Genomic DNA, 22,290 nt, shown 5'->3' with positions numbered 1-22,290 from the left:
TGCCCTCAGACCTCTGTCTTTTTCTCTGCTCTTACACAGATCTGGAACATTTAATTAGATGCAGCATGAAGTAGATCTCAGTCTAGAGATTAATTCCTAGACCTTGGAAAAAATATAAATTCATGGGTTAAAACACAATTTTAAAAGTTGCCTTTGCTCCTAGGGAGTAGGAAGCAATAGGAATTTAAAAGCTCACTGGTAGCTAGACCTCCCTTCCTCTTTTAAAGGCAATCACATTCAGTTTTTTTTTTAATTAATAATTTTTTATTATATATATATTTTTATAATATTATCCCTTGTATTCATTTTTCCAAATTATCCCCTCCTCCCTCTATTCCCTCCCCCCGATGACAGGCAATCCCATACATTTTACATGTGTTACAATATAGTCTAGATACAATACAAATCACATTCAGTTTAAAAATTTTTTTAAAATTAGATTTATTTTGAGAGTCAGCATGGCATAGCAACTAGAGAGCCAACCTAAGGGTTGTGTATGAGTTCATGTATGACGTTTGTCATACTGGCTTTGTGACCTGTTCAAATCACTTAAATTCTCCAGTTCCGGGTAGCTCTGTAAGGCTTGAAACCTCTTTATTGATTAAAAGGAAATTTCTTGCTGGGAGCTCCCTACAATGATAAAATCACAAGTTATTCATATTTTTAAAAACACTTGGAAATAATTTTATTTTGATTCAAGTCACTTTCCAACAAACACCCAAATCCTTTTTACAAAGTACATTCCCTGAAATTTAAGGGCCATTTCTATCTTTTAATGATTGATAAATTAACTGTACTTTCAGTAAATGTATTTTCTAAGAGAGAAATGGTGATTATTCTCATGTATTTGTCAGTTCTCTTATAGCTTTTGGATATCAGACATCAAAGATTTAATTCAAACACTCTCTTACCCATATCTTCTGTGATTCCAGGTGCTTAGTTGTGTTGGAGCAAAAGTTTGTTTTAAGTTTTATAACAGTGATTGTCTATTCTATACCCTGTTTGAGAGAATTTTTTTCCTTATCTATAATTATAAATATGCTTAAGACCTTTAATTTAATTAATTTTGCTCTTATTATTTTCTGGCTCTTCTAAAAACTGAAAGTTTTTTGTTTGTTTACTGAAGTTTTTTTTCTTTATTCATTGATTCTCAAAGATTCTCTAAATAGGTCATCAAACATATCATCTGCAAGTAGAGATCATTTTGGCCCCTCTTTGTCTATGCTTATTGCTTTGATTTCTTTCTCTTCTTGCTAAACCTAGCATTTCTATTACTGTAAAAAGAAAAGTAGAGACAATGGGCATCCTTGCTTTACTTTAACCCTGGTGGGAAAGCTTCTAGCTCCCATTTCAATGGTTGTAGGGGGTAATACCAATAACTTTAGGCTCTCAATGGGTTTGCCAGGAAGCCATTCAGAGCTGAGAAGCAGGAAGATTGCTGTAGATCAGAAGACTACTTTTCCTCAAATGAGTGAGAAAAAACTTGCCTCTTTTTTAGTGTGAGAAGAAAGCATAGGTGTGGAATAGATGATAGGATAGTCCTTGGAGGAGAAATATAGGAACTGAAGTGTTTTACACATAGACTTAACACACACACACACACACACACACACACACACACACACACACACCAGTATTTATAATAGTCATTCATAGGATGTTGAGTAAAACTTAGAGATCATCTAGTCCAACTTCTTTATTTGATAGATGAAGAAACTAAAGTCCATAGAGGAAAAGAGATTTATCTAAAATTACACAAGTAGCAAATCTCATTAGGGGTGGGATCTGAACCCCAGTCCTGAGACTCCAAGGACAATGTGCTTTTCTCCGGGCCATGCTGTCTCTTAACACAAAGTACAACTCCACATACAACTACAACTCACTTGTGGCACCATATCTTTACATATGGGTGTTCTGTCCAATGTAATTTTTGTTTACTTATATGTTGAAAAGTATTTGGGGGGTTGAAAGATTTTTTTCTAAAAGTTTGGACAATTTATCCTTTTCTATTTTCATTTATGACTTGTTGAAGTGTAACTGAAAAACAAACCTGGCTTTTAAAAATTAGTTTTGCTTTATTTTTATAGTTTAAATCTTAGGCTGGACCTGAGTCTATATATAAACATTAGTATGATACTATATTGTTTATAGAAAGTGATCAAGAAGTCAGATTGCTGTAAGATTTTTCTGTTTATATTCATATCATAGGTAGTTTGCAAATAAAGGTTGATTTGGTGTATCTTAAACTTCATTGTTTCAGTTGAGTCATTCTATAAACTTTTATAATGTAACAAATGGCATGCCAAATCATTCCAGGTTTATCTTAAATTGTGAATGGATGTAAACATTTCACTAATAAAATATCATGTTTACAAACATGAAAAAAAATTTTTTTAATAGTCTTAAAGGAATCCAATGACCTGCCCATTATGTTTCAATGGAGCTACCTGACTGTACCTTTATGATATGGGAGTGGAGGAGAAAGCTCTGGTTTGGAAGTGAATTTGCGTTCTAATCTTGGATCTTCCATTAATTTACTGTGTGACTTTGAACAAGTATCTTCTCCATCTCCCTAACTTAGTCTTACAGCTCTGACATTCTGTGATTCTGCCTATCAGAGCCCTTGGTAGCCTTTACTGTCAGTGACTATTCACAGATACAAGTCATCAGAATTATAATGAACACCAAGCGATCACTAGTGGAAAGCACCACCTTCCTAACCAGTTTGCCTTTTCTTGCCTGCTAGGTGGGATTGATAATGGTAATCTCTAGATTTTTGGTCTCAGTCACACAAAACATTGTGTGTTACAATCTAGTAGCCTTCTTTTCCATCCACAGGATTGTTTGTATTTGTACCCAGTGTTCACAATAGATCTTTCTGATTAAATCCACAGGTCAATGTAGCCGAGCCTTTCCACCTCAGGGGGGCACCTACCAAGTTATCTACGGCAATGGCACTGCCATTGGGACAGTATTGATGTTCCATTGCCCTATAGGCCACCAGATGCTAGGACAAGGCATTACCAGCTGTGTCTGGAGAGAGAATGGAACAGAGTGGACCAATAAGACACCAACATGCAAAGGTAAGAATTCACTTTCCTTCTTGAATCTCCCCCCTAACTTTGCCCTCTCTCTCCACACCTAACTGAGCAGGTCTCTTATGGGCAGTTTTCTAAAAGAAGTCTTACCAAAATGTTACTATCTGACTGAACACCAACTAACCCCCATAAAAGAAAAATAGTTTGTATATTCTATATTGTGCTTCTGTTTAGCTTTCTGTTATAAAGCCAATTACTATTTAAGAAAGGCCTTTTGTTTCTGTTAGAATTTAGCACATGAAAATAAATTTATTAAGCATGAATTCCTAAAAGAAAAGATACAAGATATGTAGAAACACAAATAACATTTATGGAAACATTGCCACTTTTTTATGAAAAGGCCAAAATTAAAGCAGAAATGCTTATATTATATATTATTATATCATATTACTATTAGATATATTAAATAATTAGTTTGGAAAAGGAACAATTATAGCAATTACTTACAATTGAGAGCTTTGAAACATCCAAGACTTACACAACTTTCTGGAACCATGGTAGGAAGATAGTTAGTCATATTTTATAAATGAAGAAATAAAGATGTTAATCCAGGATTACTTTCCAGAAAAAAAGAAATGGAAACAAAAAGTACAATGCAGGAATTTACTGATCTTTCCTCCCCATATTTTCTGCTGCGTTTTCCCTTTAAGTTAAGGTAAGACTTTCATAGTCATTGGATAGCTCTGAGGAAATTAAGTGGAGAAGCATAAGAATCATAAAATAAACAGATTTGTAGCCGTAAGGACCCTTAAGGACCATTTAATCTAGGGATAGAGATAGACATTGGATTTGTGACTTCCTGGTTAATTGCCCAGTTTGGGAAACTTGACCAAAGCAGATCAGCATCTTTCCTAGAGCACTGAGATATGAAGGGTTTACCCAGGATCATACATCTAATATATATTGTAAGCTGGATTTGAACCATGGATTTCTTAGTTTCAAGGTGAATTCTGACCTTGCACTGCTCTCTCTCACTTAAATCCAAATCATTTGCATGAAACAGCATCATCTCCTTGATGTCCTGGTCTTTGAGACAAAGATAAACAACAACCTCTGTGAGTAGAGCTGGCTTACAAACTTGGACTGGTTAGGTGGTATATGTTTAACAAGTGGCTCTGGGGATGTGTGGGATATGTTTATACAACCCAATTTTAAAGTTTAATCTGTATTAATATTTATCACTTTATCAAGTTTAAATAGTTAACAAGCCAACAAATCAAGTCCTGATTTGCAATGTTTTCTGGGTTTCCAAAGTGGAAATGCTTAGACTGGCAATTTAATAATTGGCTTTCATGAGTCAGTATATGTTGGCTTTAGTATACTTCTGGTTAGTCTGCCGATTATGCCTCTCTAATTTATATTGATCTGTGATCATGGGCAAATCTCTTCTGCTCTACATCAGAAGGGAAGAAGCAGGATGTAGTGGATAGAGAATTCATAGATTCATGATTGCTATTTACATTTCTGGAAAGTAATTCTGGATTAACATCTTTATTTCTTCATTTATAAGAACATAGGGACAGGCTCAGAAGGTATCTCAGGAATTAAGCTTTGTTGATGACATTATCACTATCCTGCCCTCTGGTGGCTTGCCATGACTTAAGACATCTTGTAGTAACCCCCAGTGCACAATCCTTTCTCCAAGAGTGAACACAAACCATAGCCAGCTAATTGTACTGCCTGATCCTTCATTTCACCTGGCCCTTTCACTTTCATTCCAGGAGCAGAGTAGAAAGAACACTGGTTGGGAGTAAGAGAACCAGGTTCACATCCTACCTTTGACATTTATTACCTATGTGGTTCTTGGCAAGTCATTTTACTTCTTTGGTGTTAGACAAAGGTTATCTTTAATATTACTTTAGCTCTAAATGGGATTCTACAAACATTGCTATAACTCAAAGAGATCTAGGCTAGCTAGCTAAGCTCTCAGCTAAACTGGTTCCAGGCAGCCTCGAAGGGATATAAATCTGTGCCCTTGTTGGAGTTATTGACAACAGCTGTGGCTTTCCTTTAAAAAAATCAATTGTCCTGGATTGTGGTAACAAAGGATTCCCAATATGCTGAATGGGCTTTTTTCTGTGCAAAGCCCTTGTTTCTGATTGGATCTTAATCCCATTTTGGCATGCCTTTGTCTTCCAATTCCTTAGTAATGTTGCAAGAACCAATATTCTGTGGATCCAAGGATTGCGCATCTTTCCTTGACCCAGCTTCTAGCTCTACCTGCCATTTACCCATTTTCTCAGGTTGATGATTTGTTTAGTCTCAGGTGAGACATCTTCACCTTTCCTCCCAGAGGGGTACCTCCGGGACCTGCTTCTTTACAGGAGAGTACTTTAAGTATATGTGATTTAATCATCATGGATATTCCCTTCACCAGCACAGGCTCTTCAATCATTGTTGTAGCAGACAAAGGCATCACCCTATGGACAACCTGCTAATCAGCTTCTCTGAACTTGGCTAGTCTGACTTTCAGGTGACAGACAGTTCATGACAGGCTTGTATTTGAAGGCCTTCAAGAACTTAGAGTCACCTCCAAACCACAATGAAAAATCACGGGAAGATTTAAGTAGAAGATATTCAAAACAACAATGGCTGATATCCATAAAATTCTTTATAATGTCTGTAGTGTGTTTCTGCTGTCACGAAGTCACCAATTCGAAATGCAGCTCATTTCTAAGAGTTGTGATCTCAGAAAGGGCAACATGTTACATGGTCTACATGTGGTGGGTAGTTCTTTGATTCTGGACTCTAGGTGAGGAAGTATCCTGTATTTTGGACACATTTCTAGAGTGTAAGCAGAACATTCATCAAGCTGCTACAGTCTGATAGATATGTCTCTTAGTAACATTTGTCTCCCTATGTGTTAATTTTGTGCTTAGCAAGCAATCTTCACAACATGGATTGTGGTACCCTATGAAAATGAAGTTTTTGTTCAGATCCATCTCCTAGTGTAAGAATAGTAAAGGCTCTTATATGTATTGTGCTTTACACCATATAAAGGTCCGTCTTCCCTCTCTCATTTGGCTGTCACAGTACACCTGTGATAAGCAGGTATCATCTACATTTTATAGATAAGTGAACCAAAACTTGGAGAGTTTGGGTAACCTGACACTAAGGGTACAGAGCAAGTAAGTTGCCGAATGCCATGCTGTCTCTATTGTCAACCTGCTGTAAGTTTGGCTTATATAAATTATTTTTCTAAAGACTGATCACTTCTGGATGAACTTAAATAAATGAAGTCTTGAAGGAAAGGCCAGGCTCTGCACTCGAGGTAATATCTCTAAAGCCCAATCTCACCTTATAAGGTCCAGGCTGACTCAAAGCCACACTGGTCTCTGCCTTTATGGCAGAGACAGCTGGCAGGCAAACAGCTGCTCAATCTGGAAACAGCGACATTTGTGACAGACTCACAGAACCGGTGCCAGTGTTTCCTGGGTGCATTGATGCTGCTTGGCCTTGGCATTTGATCTGATAGTGCTTTCCAGCCAAGGGAGACTAGCATTCTCTTCCTCGGTGGTGACAAGTTGCTGTAAGCGCAGGACCAGGCAACATCTGCTTTGCAAAATGCCTCCAGTGGGAACCAAAGCAAAGCATTCCAGGAGTCTTTGGGGCTGGCAGCCTTGTATTCCCTTTTATAGGAAAGCTTCTCTAGGGTGAAATAGGGTTCTGTGGGAAGTTGAAAGCTGAGCTCATTTTCATCAGGCCTGTGGCACCTTGTAAATTGTTTCCATGTCCATTCCCCATTTGTACAGCGCTGCCCGTGTATGAAACCTTTGGGTTTAAGGTTGCTGTGATCGCCTCCATTATAAGCTGTGCCATCATCCTGCTGATGTCTGTCGCGTTTTTAACCTGTTGCCTCCTCAAATGTGTGAAGAAGAAAGAACGGCGCCAAACTGAAAGGTACATCTTGGTATATCATGAAAGTTAGAGTTGTTAGGGACCTTAGTCCCTAACCATTCCAACTCCTCATTTTATAGAAGAATATTAGAAATACATGAGGCCCACTCAGGGGGAAGCAATTGGCCACAAGTCCTTTGGGTAATAAGGAACAGAGCTGGAATTCAATTCCGACTCCAAATCTTGCCATTATACCATTTTTTGATCTTTCAAAACCCAGGGGCTACAGAGTTTGCAACATTCCTGAGATTGGGAGGAAGAATTTTATTCCTTTCCCCTAATATTTTCATTTCATCTTCTTAGTTTTAAAAAATCCTATCAAAAACTACTACCCGATCTTTCCTTTTTTTGTTCTTTAAGAAATAACCTAAGACATATATTGAAGAAGAAAGCCAGTACTAAAAGATACACACATTTGCAAAGCATGAATAGAGATCCTAATGCTAGGAGGTAGGTCTGTTCTCCCACAAGTGTCATTAAAACTCAGTAAGGTTAGGAGCTGTATCTAGCATATGGTTTTTGAAAGAGTAAGCCAGCCAGGTGTGGTGGTGCACATCTGTGATCCCACCTACCAGGGAGTCTGAGGCTGGTGGATCTCTTGAATTCAGGAGTCTTGAGCTTCAATGGGTTAAGCTGATAAGGTGTTTTAACTGAGTTCAGTAGTGATATGATGAGTTGCTGAGAGCACAGGAGCAACCAGGCTCCCTAAGGAGAGGTTTATCAGCCCAGGTTGGAAATAGAGTAGGTCAAAACTCCTATGCCAATCAAAGCAAGACCGTACCCATACGTAGCCCTTGAATTTCTAGCATAATAGAGACATATAGAGAGAAAGAAGGGAGGGAAGGAGGAAGGCTATTTCAAATGAAAAGGTTAAGGAAAAGGAAACTGAATAAACTATATATTAAGAAGATAAAATCCTTTAGAAAAATTAAAGAACCAGAAAGAGAAACACATGGTTCATAGAGCATTTGGGTGAAGATTATCTATTGTCAGAAACAGAAGGCATCCCATCACAAGGTGAAGAAACCATTGACCCGATTCCCACCAACTGAGGAAGGACAGACTTTTAAAGTAGAAATGTTAGGGACCTTGAGAGGAAGTATCCATTCTGTCTTAGATTTTTAAAGCATTAAAAGCAAGGATGATTGAGACCTCATGGATTAAAATTCTGCAGAGAAATTCAGTCCTAGAGGGCATGGGAAGCTCTCATGAGTAAAATTCTAAATAATCTAAGCAGAAATTATTCTGAAGAAGGAAAAGAGGAGCAATGCAAGCATATATGTATAAAGAATTCATTTATCAATTTAGATTTTAAAATGAAATTTGGAGAGGGAAACAAGGGTACAAAATTAAAGACAGATTCAAAAATCTTACCCATAACCCTGTAAATATTGTGTCAGGGATGTTAGAGCCTAGAATAGTGGTTCCCATCTACTGATTTTAAACCATTTGTGGATGTTGAATGATGGTTCACAGGATTTGCACAGTGGTATGCTGGTAAATGCTTAAGAAATGGGAAAATGTTTGCATGAATGAGATGGTTCAAGGCAATTCCAATCGACTTGAGATGTAGGATGCCATCTGCATCCTGAGAAAGAGCTATGGAGACTGAATGTTGATCAAAGCACAGTATTTTCATCTCTGTTGTTGTTATTTGTTTGCTTGTTTTTTTTTTTTTCTTTCTTGTGATTTTTCTTGCACAACATAATGAATATAAAAATATGTTTAGAAGTGTTCCACATGTTTAACCTATATCAGATTTTTTGCTGTATTGTAGAAGGTTAGAGGGAAGAAGGGAGAGAGAAAAATTTGGAATATAAGGTTTTGCAGAGATGAATGTTGAAAACTATCTTTGCATGTATTTGGAAAAATGAAATACTATAGAAAAAATAAACTATAAAAATGTATACATGATATATTTCAGTTAAATCTGCATTATTAGCATCACCCCTATCTCTTTCTTAAGTCTAGATGATCAATAAAACAATAACTGAAGACCTGATTTTTATTAGCATTTGCCAGTTTCTGAGATATGTGTTCTGAAATTTTGACCATCAGCTCTATCCTGATGGAGCTGGCTCCAAGAAAAATCCTGGATTCTCACTAAAAATTCTTTTATGATGTCTTAAGCAATAAATAATTGAGAAGAATATGAATAGTGTGTTAAATTACCCTAGGGTTGACAACACATTTTTTTTATTGTTTTCAAGATGAGTTCAGGGACAAAAAAAAATGCTGGAAACCACTAGCCTATAATGAGCTGGGCTAACAATGAATGTTTCATGCATCACAAAGGGCTTTCCTTTTGGTTTAGAACAGCGATTCTCAAATTTTTTGGTCTAAAAACCCATCTTTATTCTTTAAAAAAAAGTGATGATATCCTCCCCTCCATAAAATTTTTGTTGATGTGGTTATATCTTTCAAATTTTATTATATTCTGACATGGAAACATTTTAGTATTGTTTTGAAAATAGTTTTGATCTGGCAGACCCTCTAAAAGGATCTCAGGGACCCCCCAGGGTGTGTAGACCACACTTGAAGAATCACCATTTTAGAAAACATTGGGAATAATAATAATTATAATATAGCTAGCATTTATAGAGTGCCAGGCACAGTACTAAGCATTTTACAAACATTGTCTCGTTTGATCTTCACAGCAATTCTGAGAGATAGATGTTATTATTATCCCCATTATATAGTTAAGGAGACCAAGGCTGGATTTGGACTCAAATCATTCTAACTCCAGGCCTAGTGCTCTATCCATTTATCAAAAAAGAAAAAGAAAAAAAAAGTGCATAGTGATAATAAAGGATGAAGGAAAGAAGACTGAGCTGCTCACATCTTAATTTTTTATTTTTATTTTTGGCTTTCAATGAGAATAAACTTTGTTTGCTGTCACCCCAAAAAAATGAGGAGTTTAGTTAACTAAGGTGACACACACGGATGAGTTGTGTCCTAGGTCCTAAAAGAACTAATGTGATTGCTGAGCTACTAATGTTATAAGTGTCCCACAGGACCAGGGAAAGTGAAATATTCTAATTTTCAAAAAAATGGAGCAGGGTGAAATTTGCAATCAACCAACCAAGAAATATTTATTAGGTGCCCATTATGTGCTGGGCAGTGGGAATATATGTACAAAGAATGAAGTGACTCCTGCTCCCAAAGACCTCACATCTTAATGGTGGAGAAAAATAAATAAATATAAAAAAATATATATAGCATAATAAAGTTAATAAATACAAATATAGAGAAAGTAGTTGGATAATAGATAGTTTGAGAGAATGAACCCTAGCAGTTGAAGGATCAGGAAGGCTTCTTGCAAAAAGAAGACAGTGTTACAGGGACCTCTGAAAGGAAATCTATGAGGCAGAGGCCAGGAGGGAATACTTTGCCATGTGACATAATCAGTCCAAAGGTGTGGATATGGGTGATGGAAGGGGGAGTGATAGGGCCAGGTCATGAAGAAATTTATTTATTTATTTATTTGTGTATTTATTATCAAAGCCTTTTCTTTTCTTTTTCTTTTTTTTTTTTCCTTTTTTTTTGAGGCTGAGGTTAAGTGACTTGCCCAGGGTCACACAGCTAGGAAGTGTTAAGTGTCTGAGACCAGATTTGAACTCAGGTCCTCCTGAATTCAAGGCTGGTGCTCTATCCACTACACTACCTAGCTGCCCCAGCTTTTTATTTTCAAAACACCTGCATGGATAATTTTTGACCCTTGCAAAACCTTGTGTTCCAAATTTTCCCCTCCTTCCCCCCACCCCCTCTCCTAGATGGGAGGTAGTCCAATATATGTTATATATATTAAAATATATGTTAAATCCAATATATGTAAACATGTTGATGTAATTATCTTGCTGCACAAGAAAAATCAGATCAAAAAGGAAAGAAAACGAATAAGAAAACAAAATGCAAGCGAATAACAACAAAAAGAGTTAAAATACTATGTTGTGATCCATATTCAGTTCCTCTCTCTGGGATGACACTCTGTATGAAGAATTTTTAAAGCTAAACAGAGGAGAGTCTATAGAGAATTATTACAATTGAGTAAGAGAGTCACATAGATCTAAGCTTAAGGAAAATCACTTTAAGCATGGTGTATAGAATGGACTGAAGGGAAGACTTGAAGCAGGGAGATTGTTTTATAATATGATTAAAAGGTGAAGAGGGCCTGAACTAAGATGATAGTTATGTAAGTAGAAAAAATAGATCAGATTTCAAAGATACTGTAAGGTTGAAAAAGTACAAATTGACAACCAATTGGATGTGTGCCGTTAAGTAGAGAGAAGAGTTTGGGATCATGCAATAAGTAATAATTTAAGAAACTGGAAGGATAATGCTACCTTTGACAGCAATAGGAAATATTAGGGCAAAGGAGGTTTTAGGGGAAAGATAATTAGTTCAGTTTGGGATATATCAAGTTTATAAAGTATCTTCAGGACCTTGAGCTTGAAATGTTCAATAGATCATTGTTGAGAAGGGACTGATGCTCAGGATAGAGACTGAGGTTGGATTTGTATACTGTGAGTCATCTACATAAAAATGATAATTAAGCCTATGAAAACCTGATGAAATTATCAAAAGAGAAAGTATATAGAGAAGAGAGAAGTCTTAGGGTAGAATCTTAGAGAGACCAGAAGTAGGGGACATGATGTAAGTGAAAAGTCAGGAAAAGAAACCGAGGAGTATCGTCATAAAGACCCAGAGAATCAAGAGTGTCTGGGAAGAAGAGGTGGTCAAGAGTATTAGGTGCAGCAGATAAATGGAAAAAGAGGATATGTTTTTGAAGATGAGGGAGAAGGGCATTTTTGAAGACAATAGGGAAAGAAGCAGTTGATAGGGAGAAGATGAAGATTTGAGAGATTTTTACTAAGAAAGGATACTATAGACCAGAGAATTTGACTGTAGTCTTAAATTTTTTTTTAGAATACAGCATTAATAAAATATGTGAGTAATTTGAAAGGGAAGCAATCATCACTAAAATCTAGTATGTTTTCATCAAGAACAAACTAATTTTATTTTCTTTCTTGACAGAATGACTAGTGTTAGATTAGGAAAACACTATAGACACAGTATAATTAGATAACAACAAAGCATTTAAGTAAGTCTTTCATGTTCTCTTGGTAGACAAGATACTGGGAGATTATTGTATAAACGATGAGAAATGCCAGGTTGGATTTTAGCACAGTTAGGTTTATTTGGAATTTTGTTGAATAACTAGACACAATATGTAGTCAGTTAATATCAGCTTGGAGATTAGTCTCTAGTAGAATTCCCTTGGGATTTTTCTTTGATCCTACAATGTCAACATTTTAATCAATTATTTGGATGAAGGTATAGATTAATTTAGTCAATGGAATGAAATAAAAAAAGCAGTCTTTAAGCATTTACTATGTGCCAAGCACTCCTGTGCTGAATGCTGAGGATACAAATAGATAAGACAGTGTCTGCTTTCAAGGAACTTATCTATTAATTAGGATAGATAGATAATGCTTAAAAGAAAGTTCAGCCTGATCACAAATGCAAAGACCAGATGATATTTAAACTCTGTCAGGTAAAGCAGCAAAACAAATGATAAGGTCCCATGCACCTTGGGGAACAATGACATGGCAGATAGTACCTGTTGGGAAGGGGATTGAAGACAAGGTCAGAGTGGTATGAGACTGTTTTATATCTGGAAGAGGTTGAAATGGAAATCAGCTTGGTGGTATCCATGCGAAAGGAGTTTGGGAAGCAGATGAGAAGCTCACCAGTTCAGAGTAGGAAGGCAGTAAGTATTTATTAATCATTTATTATGTTCAAGTCACAAAGACCATGTCAATCCTAATCAAATACAAACGTGTCAAATGCATATAAATCAGAAAACCTGGAGGGAAAGCTAGCAGCTTCCAGATACAAAACGATCTCAGGGGGTTGGAATAATGAGCTAAATAAAATAAAATTTAATTTAATAGGAACCAATACAAAATTCTACATTTAGATCCAAATAATCATTTTCACAAGGGTAAAAGCACATAAGATATAGTGAGACAATAGTTTCTGTGAAAAAGATCTGAGGTTTTTATCACAGTGGAAGTTCAGTATGAGCAATATTATAACACTCTGGCAGTCAAAATAAGGTAATGCCTTTCTAGGCAAGGAAACAGTATCCAGTGGGAGGAAGTTAATCATTGTTATGTATCCTCTACTCTAGTCAGTCTAGATTCAGGGAGACTTAGACAAAGTTCTGTATATAACTATAAGAGGGAGATCGGTATGGTCAGTATGGTAAGAAGACTGGGAAATGAGGATTGATAGAAGGGAAGATTGAGGGAGGATTTGATCATGACTTCCTCATGTATTTGAGAGGATGTTGTGTGGCAGGAGAGGCTAGATTTGTCCTCCCTGGTACCAGAGCACAATAGTAAGAGTAATGAGTGCTGATTGAGTAGAGACAGACTTAGGAAGCATAGTAAAAATTAGAGCTGCCTCAGAGCTAGAACAGGTCGCCTCAGAGCTAGAACAGGTCGCCTCAAGCGGGTTCCTGTTCACAGGGGGATTTCAGGCACAGAATGGATGACCACTTACTTACTGATTCTTTTGTAATAGAAATTCTCAGTCAGAGTGGGTGGTTCTAAGGCATTTCCATATTTTCTACTCTGTGATTCCCGTGTACCTCAATACTTTGAGTAAGCTTTCCAGCTGTTATTCAGGGAGCCAGCCCTACACTCTCTTTAGCTCTGGGCCCCCAGTTTTCATGCCCATGGTTTTGGGGTAACTGACCAGGATGTACACCATATTCATGCATTATAGTTAAACTTCCTGACCAGAGCAAGGCTGAGGACAACCATGAACTGACCAGCCACTGCAACCTGGACTAGACCAGTTTGGGGGATTACCACAAGAGGGAGCCTCAGTAGCTCCTGAATTCCTATTTCTCTACTTCCATGAGATCCAGTGAAATCTAGGGAAAATATTTCTTCTTCTTTGCAGCATCAGAGATTTTTAGCAACGGCCTCAGGCACAATTTTTCAATGATTGAAATATGCTTTTGTATTTCCTGATGTAGTTGAGGAACCCTTTTTTTCCCCCAAATTCTATCAAGCTTCTGTATTTCTACTGAGTCAGCATAAGAGGAAATACATTGGGTTGGGGGAAGGAGATGCAGAGAAGAAGAAAAGTCATCCTTTGTAAGAAAGATTTAAATAGAGAAGAAAAAAGGAATTCAGCAAAACCCCCCATCTCTGACACCCTCTTCAATATTCCACACCCATAGTCCTTTACTTTTGCATTAAAATTCCTTCCTGGGAAGCCAACATTGTTAGTCCTTCTCTGGGGCCAAGCTTAGTCATTTTAAGTACATAGAATAATATAAATTTATGTAGCACCCTGAAGTTTGCAAAATTATGGATATACATATATATATTTCTCATTTGAGTCTTATAACAATCCTGTGAAATAGATATTATTGACATTATATCAGTGAGGATACCTTGGGTATTATCCTTATTTACCAGTGAGGAAGCTAAGGCTCCATAGACACTAAGGGACTCAGCCATGGTTACACAGAAAATGTTGTATTTGAATCCAGAATTTTTTGATTCTGCGTCTAGCACTGAATTCTATTTATCCCTAGTTTATCAAAAACAACAAAAAATTGAAGCTGTGGAGAGGTTAAGAGGTTTCCCCATACACCTATAGCTTCTCAGTGCCAAAGGAAGCCTTTCTGTTTCCCTGCCAAGCACTAGCTCCTCACTGCCTCTGCCCATTCCTTAGATTCAGTCAGAGTGCCTCTCTTTCTACTTTATCCCTGTTTCCTTCATAAAACTAAATTGGCAACCACAGAAAGCCTTCCTGGGGTGCAGTGAACAGGTTAGAGAGATGACAAATTTGCAGAAATCTGCAGGGACAGTCAGACTGTTCCTACACAAGCAATTTCACAAAATGTTTTCAAATGAAAGCTTTGACTTAGCAGTTGATATTTAATAATGATTTTTCTCCATAAAAAATTCCTACAAAAAAGTTTTTTGTTTGTTTAACTGAAAGTAACTGAACCTCAGTTTCCCTCTTCTGTAAGATAAGGATATCATCTAACCTACTTTTCTCAGAAAGTTATTTCAAAAAAAAAATATGTATATATATATATATAAACATCTATATAAAGAAGTAAGGGTTATATAAATATCTTCATCATCATCACAATTCTCTGATAATTTGCAGCTAGTTACTAATTGTAAGTAATTAGTTATAGCTAATAAGTGTCAGGATTCAGATTCAAATCCAGGTCTTTCTGAATCCAAATCCAAAATGCCTCCCTATTGGATTTCAGAAATTTGATATGGAAGAAGGAATGACCTTTTTTCCATGGACATAGGCAGAAACAAGTCATGAAGACCCCCGGTGGGTTCTTTGGCAGAGTTTTAGTTTATACAAGTTTTAAAAGTTATCATTTGGCCTTACAGAGATATGCAGTTGTGGTACCAACTCAGGAGCGAAGATCTGGAAGACATGCAGACCGCTCCCTTTGGCTACAAGGGTCGGAACAACAGTAACAACAACAGAGCCAGGAATAGGTCAGCAAGTGCTGAAGGGGGGGCCACAGCATACGACAACCCAAGTTTTTCCAGGTGAGATGCTCTTGTAACCGCTCTGCTGCAGAATGAGTGAACTGTGTGTTCACAGACCGTTGGAGGACCAGGAGTACAGATGGGGGGAAATGTCACATCTTTATTTTCATTGGGCTTTGGTTTCCCTCATATTCCTAAGTATTTTATTTGTTATATTTTAAAATATTTGCAAAAGGGATCAGGAGACCCAGTAAGGTCTACCCCAGTATGAACAATAACTTCCTTGGAAATCATGGACTTGCCCTGGTTGTTCTCTGGGCTTTAATATAATTCTTTATAAGATGATGAAACTGGACTAGAGCAATTTCTGACTCTGACATTCTATGTTCTAAGGCCCCTCCCACCTGCTAATATATGTTCTAAAGTCACTTCCTAACTTTGATAAGTTGTGTTCTAAGGTCCCATCCCACTCTGATAATTTGTATTTTAAGGTACCTCCCTGCTCTGACATCCCATGTTCTAAAGTTCCTTCCTACTCTGACAACTTGTATTCTAAGGTACCTCCCTGCTCTGACATCCTGTGTTCTAAGGTGGATATATCGAACCCACTAACACAATAAAACTAGCTAATGTTAATATATGGTTTTCTAAATCTTGCAAGGATCTTTATCTACAGCAGGGGTTCTCAAACGACGGCCTGTGGGCCAGATGCAGCCTGCTGAGGATGTTTATGCGGCCCTCTGGGTTTTGGCAAATGGGCTGAGGGGTGGAGACAGTGTGAGGTTTTGTTTTTACTATAGTTTGGCCCTCCAGCAGTCTGAGGGACAGTGAACTGGTCCCCTATTTAAAAAGTTTGGGGACCATTTACCTACAGTTTGATGGCCTCTGTATCTACTTGAGGTTGATGCCATTTTAAAGTCCTCCTAGTTCTTACATTCTTTGCTCCAAAGGCCCTCCCAGTTCTAATCATCATTCTTTGATATTACTTTAAAAGTTTTTAAAGCTTAAATAAGGGTCAAGAGCTATTATAAATATGAAGACCTATAGGGGCCTCATTTTCAAGTGCATGCAAGACCATGCACTTGAAATACTCTGGCACCTAGATACATGTGCACTTAGTTTTGATTTGTCTGTTCCATTAGCAGTTGTCCCCTTACCCAAAAGAAGACCTGGTAATTCTATCTTTCTCCCTTGACATTTGACAGTGTTTCATAGAAGCCCAAAGTAATTCACCTGTCAGCCGGCACTTACTGTTAATTTGCTATGGACCTTTAATGGCCTATAGCCTCCAGGGGGTATCTATCAGAGTCGTATAACATGCTGATCAAAACACCTTTTGTGCTATTTAGTGCATTTGGACACAGTGTGGTTTGACCAAAACCTGTGGGTTGCATTTTTAGCTTTTAAGATTTCAGAAAATTGATAAAGCTAATAATACATGATTACCCTCTAAACCAGTTTTACAGAAAGATTAGAATCCATTTAGAACAGCTGCAGGTCTTACAATGTTGACATTAGCAACAACAACAACAAAAAAGTACATTTTGTTGGGATTGCTTTTCTTCTGATCCAAAAATACCATGATAAACCATGTAGTTTTTTTTTTAAGAAAATGAACAAGATAAACCAGTGGCTGATACCAGCTCCTCATATTAGAGAGTCAGAGTTTCTCTTAACACAATTAGTTAGATACATTCAAATCTTTTTAGAGTCAATTCAATTCAATTAATAGCATCCTATACCATTTTTTGCATTTCTTGTCCTTCCAAAGTCAATCTCTATTTCCAAGGTATAGCAATCTAATTCTCTCAAAGCATTGGTATCAAGCTGTTACAAGGTGCTATCAAAGTACCAGCAAGTCAACAGTGGATCAAACTTGAATAAGAGACAATTTAATTAAGGCCTTCTTCACGAGAGATAATAATTCCTAACTTTAGCAGGCACTTGGTCAAAAGACAGCATTTCCAGATATTGAGTGACTTTGTCCCTTCCAGCTGATTTCTATGATTCTTTTTTTTATTATTATTAAAGCTTTTTATTTTCAAAACATATGCATAGATAATTTTCAACATTCACCCTTGCAAAACCTTATGTTCCAAATCTTTTCCCTCCCTTCTTCATATCCCTCCCCTAGATGGCAAGTAATCCAATATATGTTTCACATGTATGATTCTTCTATACATATGAAGTCTATAATTCTAAGGGCTTTGACCTTCCCTTCCATGGATCCCATTGTTCCTTACAGAATGACAAAAGTTGGAAAGGACCTCAGAGTTATCTGATTTAGAGACTGACACCCCCAAAAAATGATTATCCACCCACTTTCTGCTTGGAAATCTCCACGAGAATTAATCCATTGCCCTCCAAAGTTTTACATTCAGCCTTTGGATTGGGAAACTTTTTCTATATATGTGTATGCATGTATCCATACATGCATGTGCATTTTTATTTATTTCGGTTAAGAGAACATCACATTATTGACAACCATGTAGTCTAAAGATTAGAATCTACTCTTCCTTCCAGTCTTCTTTTTCTTGGTGTTTTGGGGATTTTTGCAAGGTAATTGGGGTTAAGTGACTTTCCCAGGGTCACACAACTAGTAAATGTCAAGTATCTGCTATGAGATTTGCACTCGGCTCCTCCTGACTCCAGGGCCGGCCTTTTTTCCACTATGCCACCCATCTGTCCTTTTCCTCCAGTCTTCTCACCATTCTAGTTATCTGTCTGGACAGGCACCAGCTTATCAATGTCATTCCTAAAATTTGAACTGAATAGTTTCAGAAATGATCTGATCAGGGTGGAGTATAGTGAGATTCATCACCTTACTCATACTGAATGCTGTTTTTCAATGCTATACAGCTTTTTTGGTACCCTCTGAACTCTGGAAGGAGAGTAGGATGCCTGGCAAATGAGCAAGACAATTATGGACCAACTATCCCATCCACATTCTTTGTGTTCATTTACTGTGGTCATTAAAGTGCTGTCAAAAAGAGGAGGCCTTTTTGGTGTCTGATTTAGAACTAATGAGTCTTCTTTGTGATTTTTCCACTCTATTTTGTGCCATCACCAAATTAAAATCATTACAGGATCTCCCTCAACAGGAACAGCTCACATTAATAGCACTACTTTTTTTTTTTTTTTTTTAATCACAAAGCATTTTCATGTATTTCATCTAACTTAACACTTCTAACAGCTCTATGAGGTGCTAATGTCAATATACCCTTTTACAGATAAGGAAACTAAACTCAGAAAAAAACCCAAAAAGGTTTCCTATCATCCCATAATAAATGGCAGAGTTGGGCTTGGAGGGAGATCTCAAATCCAAGACCACAGGGACTTGGGCTGGGAAGGAGATTTCAAGTCCAGGATCCAAGGGGCCTGGGCTTGGGGTCAGAAAAATCTGTATTCAAATATTTGTTTAGAGTTTTAATAGCTATATGTGACCCTGGGCCCCATCTGTGAAATGAAGAGATCTGTCTCAATAATCTCTAAAGTTCCTTTTGGTTCCAAATCTATGATTCCACAATCTTGCATGACCCACAAGAGAATTTTAACTCTTTGTATTACTTAACTATTTGTACATGCTTTATACAGCATGTCAAATACTTTTTTTTTTCTCTCTCTCTCTCCAGAAACCAGGAAGAACATGCAGAATGGATGGGGAATGATGTGAACATTCAATATCAAAGTGAAAATGAGTTGCGGTCCATGGAGCAATTAGGTCATATGCCACATGGAAGATACCTTCTTCCACGAGTCAATGTTGGTATTCCATCAGTGAGCACAATTCACCTGTCTGAAGTTTCTGAAGAAGATGTGAGGATTCCTAAGAAGCCTATGTCATATATCCCTGGTTAGCCAAAAGAAACTGAACCTGTCGGTGGGATCTAGACCGGGACACTGCTAGGAGACCTCGCTCTACGTGCCTTAAAAACTCCATTGACAGGACAATGTCAGGCATTTGTTGGGAAAATTAATCTATATCTGAAGATTATATTTAAACATGCTTCTAGGATAAACCCGAGTAACATATCTATTGTTGATAATGAACAGTGATGCTGGCTGTTAGCTAGCTAATCAATTGAAATCATAGCTGTCACCAAAAAATCCTGTTGTGATCTTGCACAAAACTGGAAACAATAGCAACATGTCGATTTTACTGCTTTGAATGTCACCAAGGAGCATAACATCTTTCAGCTGCTGAATTCCTTTAACTCGAATTTCTTTGTAAACTTGCAAATGAGGAAGCATTTTTAAAACATATTTTTGCACAGTAGAATAAGAAAATTACAATAAAATATTTCTTTCTAAAGATGATGTATATATGCATAAATACATATATATGTTTGTGGATTTTTTTTTTTTTTTTTTGCACAGTACTAACTTTTATATCTTTGGTTATGTTATATCATTGAGAAATGAGGAGTTGACTTCATCTGGCTGGCATCTTAGAGCTCTGTAATATAGCTTCATTTTCCCTCCATAAAATTTGTTGATTCTTGAAGGAACATGTAGGTAACCACTCTGGCTTTTGCCTGTCAATTTTTCCCAGTGATGATAATCTGCCAACTCCTATCTGTCCTCAGAATTTCAGTGTTGACCAGTCTCTAGGCCTTATTCATTAGAATTGTTTATAATTAGCACCTCTATTTTTATTTTTGCTCTTTACTCCCCATGTTTGCCTCACTTTAATGAACATGTTAGTCATGATAGGACCAATGTTCCCCATTTTCCTAAAACCAAGATTGTCTTTTCTGAAAAGCAAAAAAAAAAAAAAAAAAAAAAAAAAAAAAAAAAAAAAAAGCTGTTTCCAGAATCTGATTGGCTCTTGTTCCCCTTGAAGCAGCTTTCCAGTCACCTAAGGGAATAAAAAAGACCCATTGCTATGGAGTCAGCACCTCTCTGACTTGGCAAATGTCATACCTTTCCCTGCTGAGCAGAAGCATTTCCATACAGAGACAAGTGGGACTGTGTTACAGAAGCTAAGTACCACAGTTTCCTTGTTGCATATATTTTTCTGCATTAAGACAATACATATCTTTTCAATGACATGTACCTCCTTCTATCCCCAAAATCAAACCTGACCTAATAGGGTGCTGTTATTAGGGTCACCCCTAACATTAGCTTAGTATACTGCCATATACTTTGTACATCCTCATGATGGAGTACTCTCTAGATAGAGCTGTCTACAACTACATGCTGAATTGAGCCAAATTTACCCAGGGCATCTTCTGCCTGAGCTCTTCTTTTTGCTCCTTCCTCTTTATCTAGGTACACACTGGACTGGGGGCTGGAGTCTATACAATGCCCATACTCTGTACTTACCCTCTACTAATTTCAACCAAACTTTTTTTTTCTGATATGTATCCTGAACCCTGAACCAAGCCTAACAAACTATATAGCATCCTGGTCAAATCTTATAACAGTTTATTGAAGACACTTACTAATAATTATTCTTGTGTTGTGGGGTGATTAGGTATAAAGGGTAAGCATGTGAATCAGGAATGAAGATGAGAGAATCGATAACTGTAGGGAATTTAAGCATTTATTTAAAATACTTTTTTTTCTCCATTGAAATATTAAAAATATGGCTAACTTGCTATTGCAGAGACTTTAAGGATAAGATTTAGTAACGAGGATCTATAGTAATGCATATATTTAAGGCAAATCATGTCCATGAAATAAGAAGTTATTTCTCTTATTGACATCCAACTCCCCATAGTAATACTTTTACATGTTCAAAAATATTTTTGTGGAAGTGATGGAGAGGAAAGTCGTTTGCAGCAAGAAAGGAGACTCTGGGACCAGAACATCCTGGTTCAAATCCTGCCTTTGATGCTTACTTATATGATCTTGAGCAAGTCACTTAATCTGGGGGTGGGTGGAGAAGTATAGCATGGTTGGGGCATTTAACTTGGAATCATGAATACCTAGGTTCAAATCCTGCCTCAAACAGGTACTAGATATGTGACATTGGGTAAGTGAACTAATCTCTCCTGACCTCAGTTTCTTCATCTGCAAAATGAATGGGTTGGACAATGACTTGTAAGGTCCCTTCCAAATTCTAAATCTTTCATCATATGATCTGGAAAATGGGGGGATTGGATTCTATATAACATCTGAGTTCCCTTGTATTTCTGAGGCTTCATTCTTCTCCATCTCTCCTATAATCTATAACCTAGGAGAACTCATTCCAGAGGAAGCTTATCTTTTCAAGTATGCTGGGACAGGGCTCCCCAGAAACAAATGTGTTTTTTTTAAATGAGATATATTTATTATTATAGCTTTTTATTTATATGCATAGGTAATTTTTCGGCATTTAACAGTTGCAAAATCTTTTGTTCCAACTTTTCCTCTCCTTCTCCCCACCCCTTCCCCTAGATGGCAGGTTGACCAATATATATGAAATATGTTAAAGTATATGTTAAATACAATATATGTATACATATCCAGTTATTTTGCTGTACAAAAAGAATCGGACTTTGAAATAGTGTACAATTAGCCTGTGAAGGAAAAAAAAAATGCAGGCGGACAAAAATAGAGGGATTGGGAATTCTATGTAGTGGTTCATAGTCATATCCCAGAGTTCTTTTGCCCAGAAACAAATATTAAGAACCAGGATGATACCTCCTAAGCACATAAGAGAAGAACAGCTTCTTTCCCTCGATTAAGGGGGAATCAAACTTGATTCTTGACAAATGAATAGCAACAACGGGTGTGGGGTTGCATTTTCTTCCTGTGTCTGGCAC

The 22,290-nt window shown here is 37.1% G+C and overlaps 1 protein-coding gene across 1 annotated transcript in view; it reads left to right on the top strand.

Moving 5' to 3' along the window:
* Positions 1-19,853, top strand: part of SUSD3 (sushi domain containing 3) — a 68,918-nt gene extending 49,065 nt beyond the window's left edge. Inside the window, exons 2-5 of the mRNA XM_074283045.1 lie at positions 2,895-3,083; positions 6,851-6,998; positions 15,437-15,601; positions 19,174-19,853. Of these exons, the coding sequence (XP_074139146.1) occupies positions 2,895-3,083; positions 6,851-6,998; positions 15,437-15,601; positions 19,174-19,399 (728 nt within the window). The 3' untranslated portion in view covers positions 19,400-19,853. The remainder of the gene's footprint in view (positions 1-2,894; positions 3,084-6,850; positions 6,999-15,436; positions 15,602-19,173) is intronic.
* The last annotated feature ends 2,437 nt before the right edge of the window (positions 19,854-22,290 follow it).

The sequence above is a fragment of the Sminthopsis crassicaudata genome, chromosome 1 (genome assembly GCF_048593235.1).
Source record: "Sminthopsis crassicaudata isolate SCR6 chromosome 1, ASM4859323v1, whole genome shotgun sequence".
Lineage (NCBI taxonomy): Eukaryota > Metazoa > Chordata > Mammalia > Dasyuromorphia > Dasyuridae > Sminthopsis > Sminthopsis crassicaudata.
This window is presented reverse-complemented; position numbering and strand designations above follow the sequence as displayed.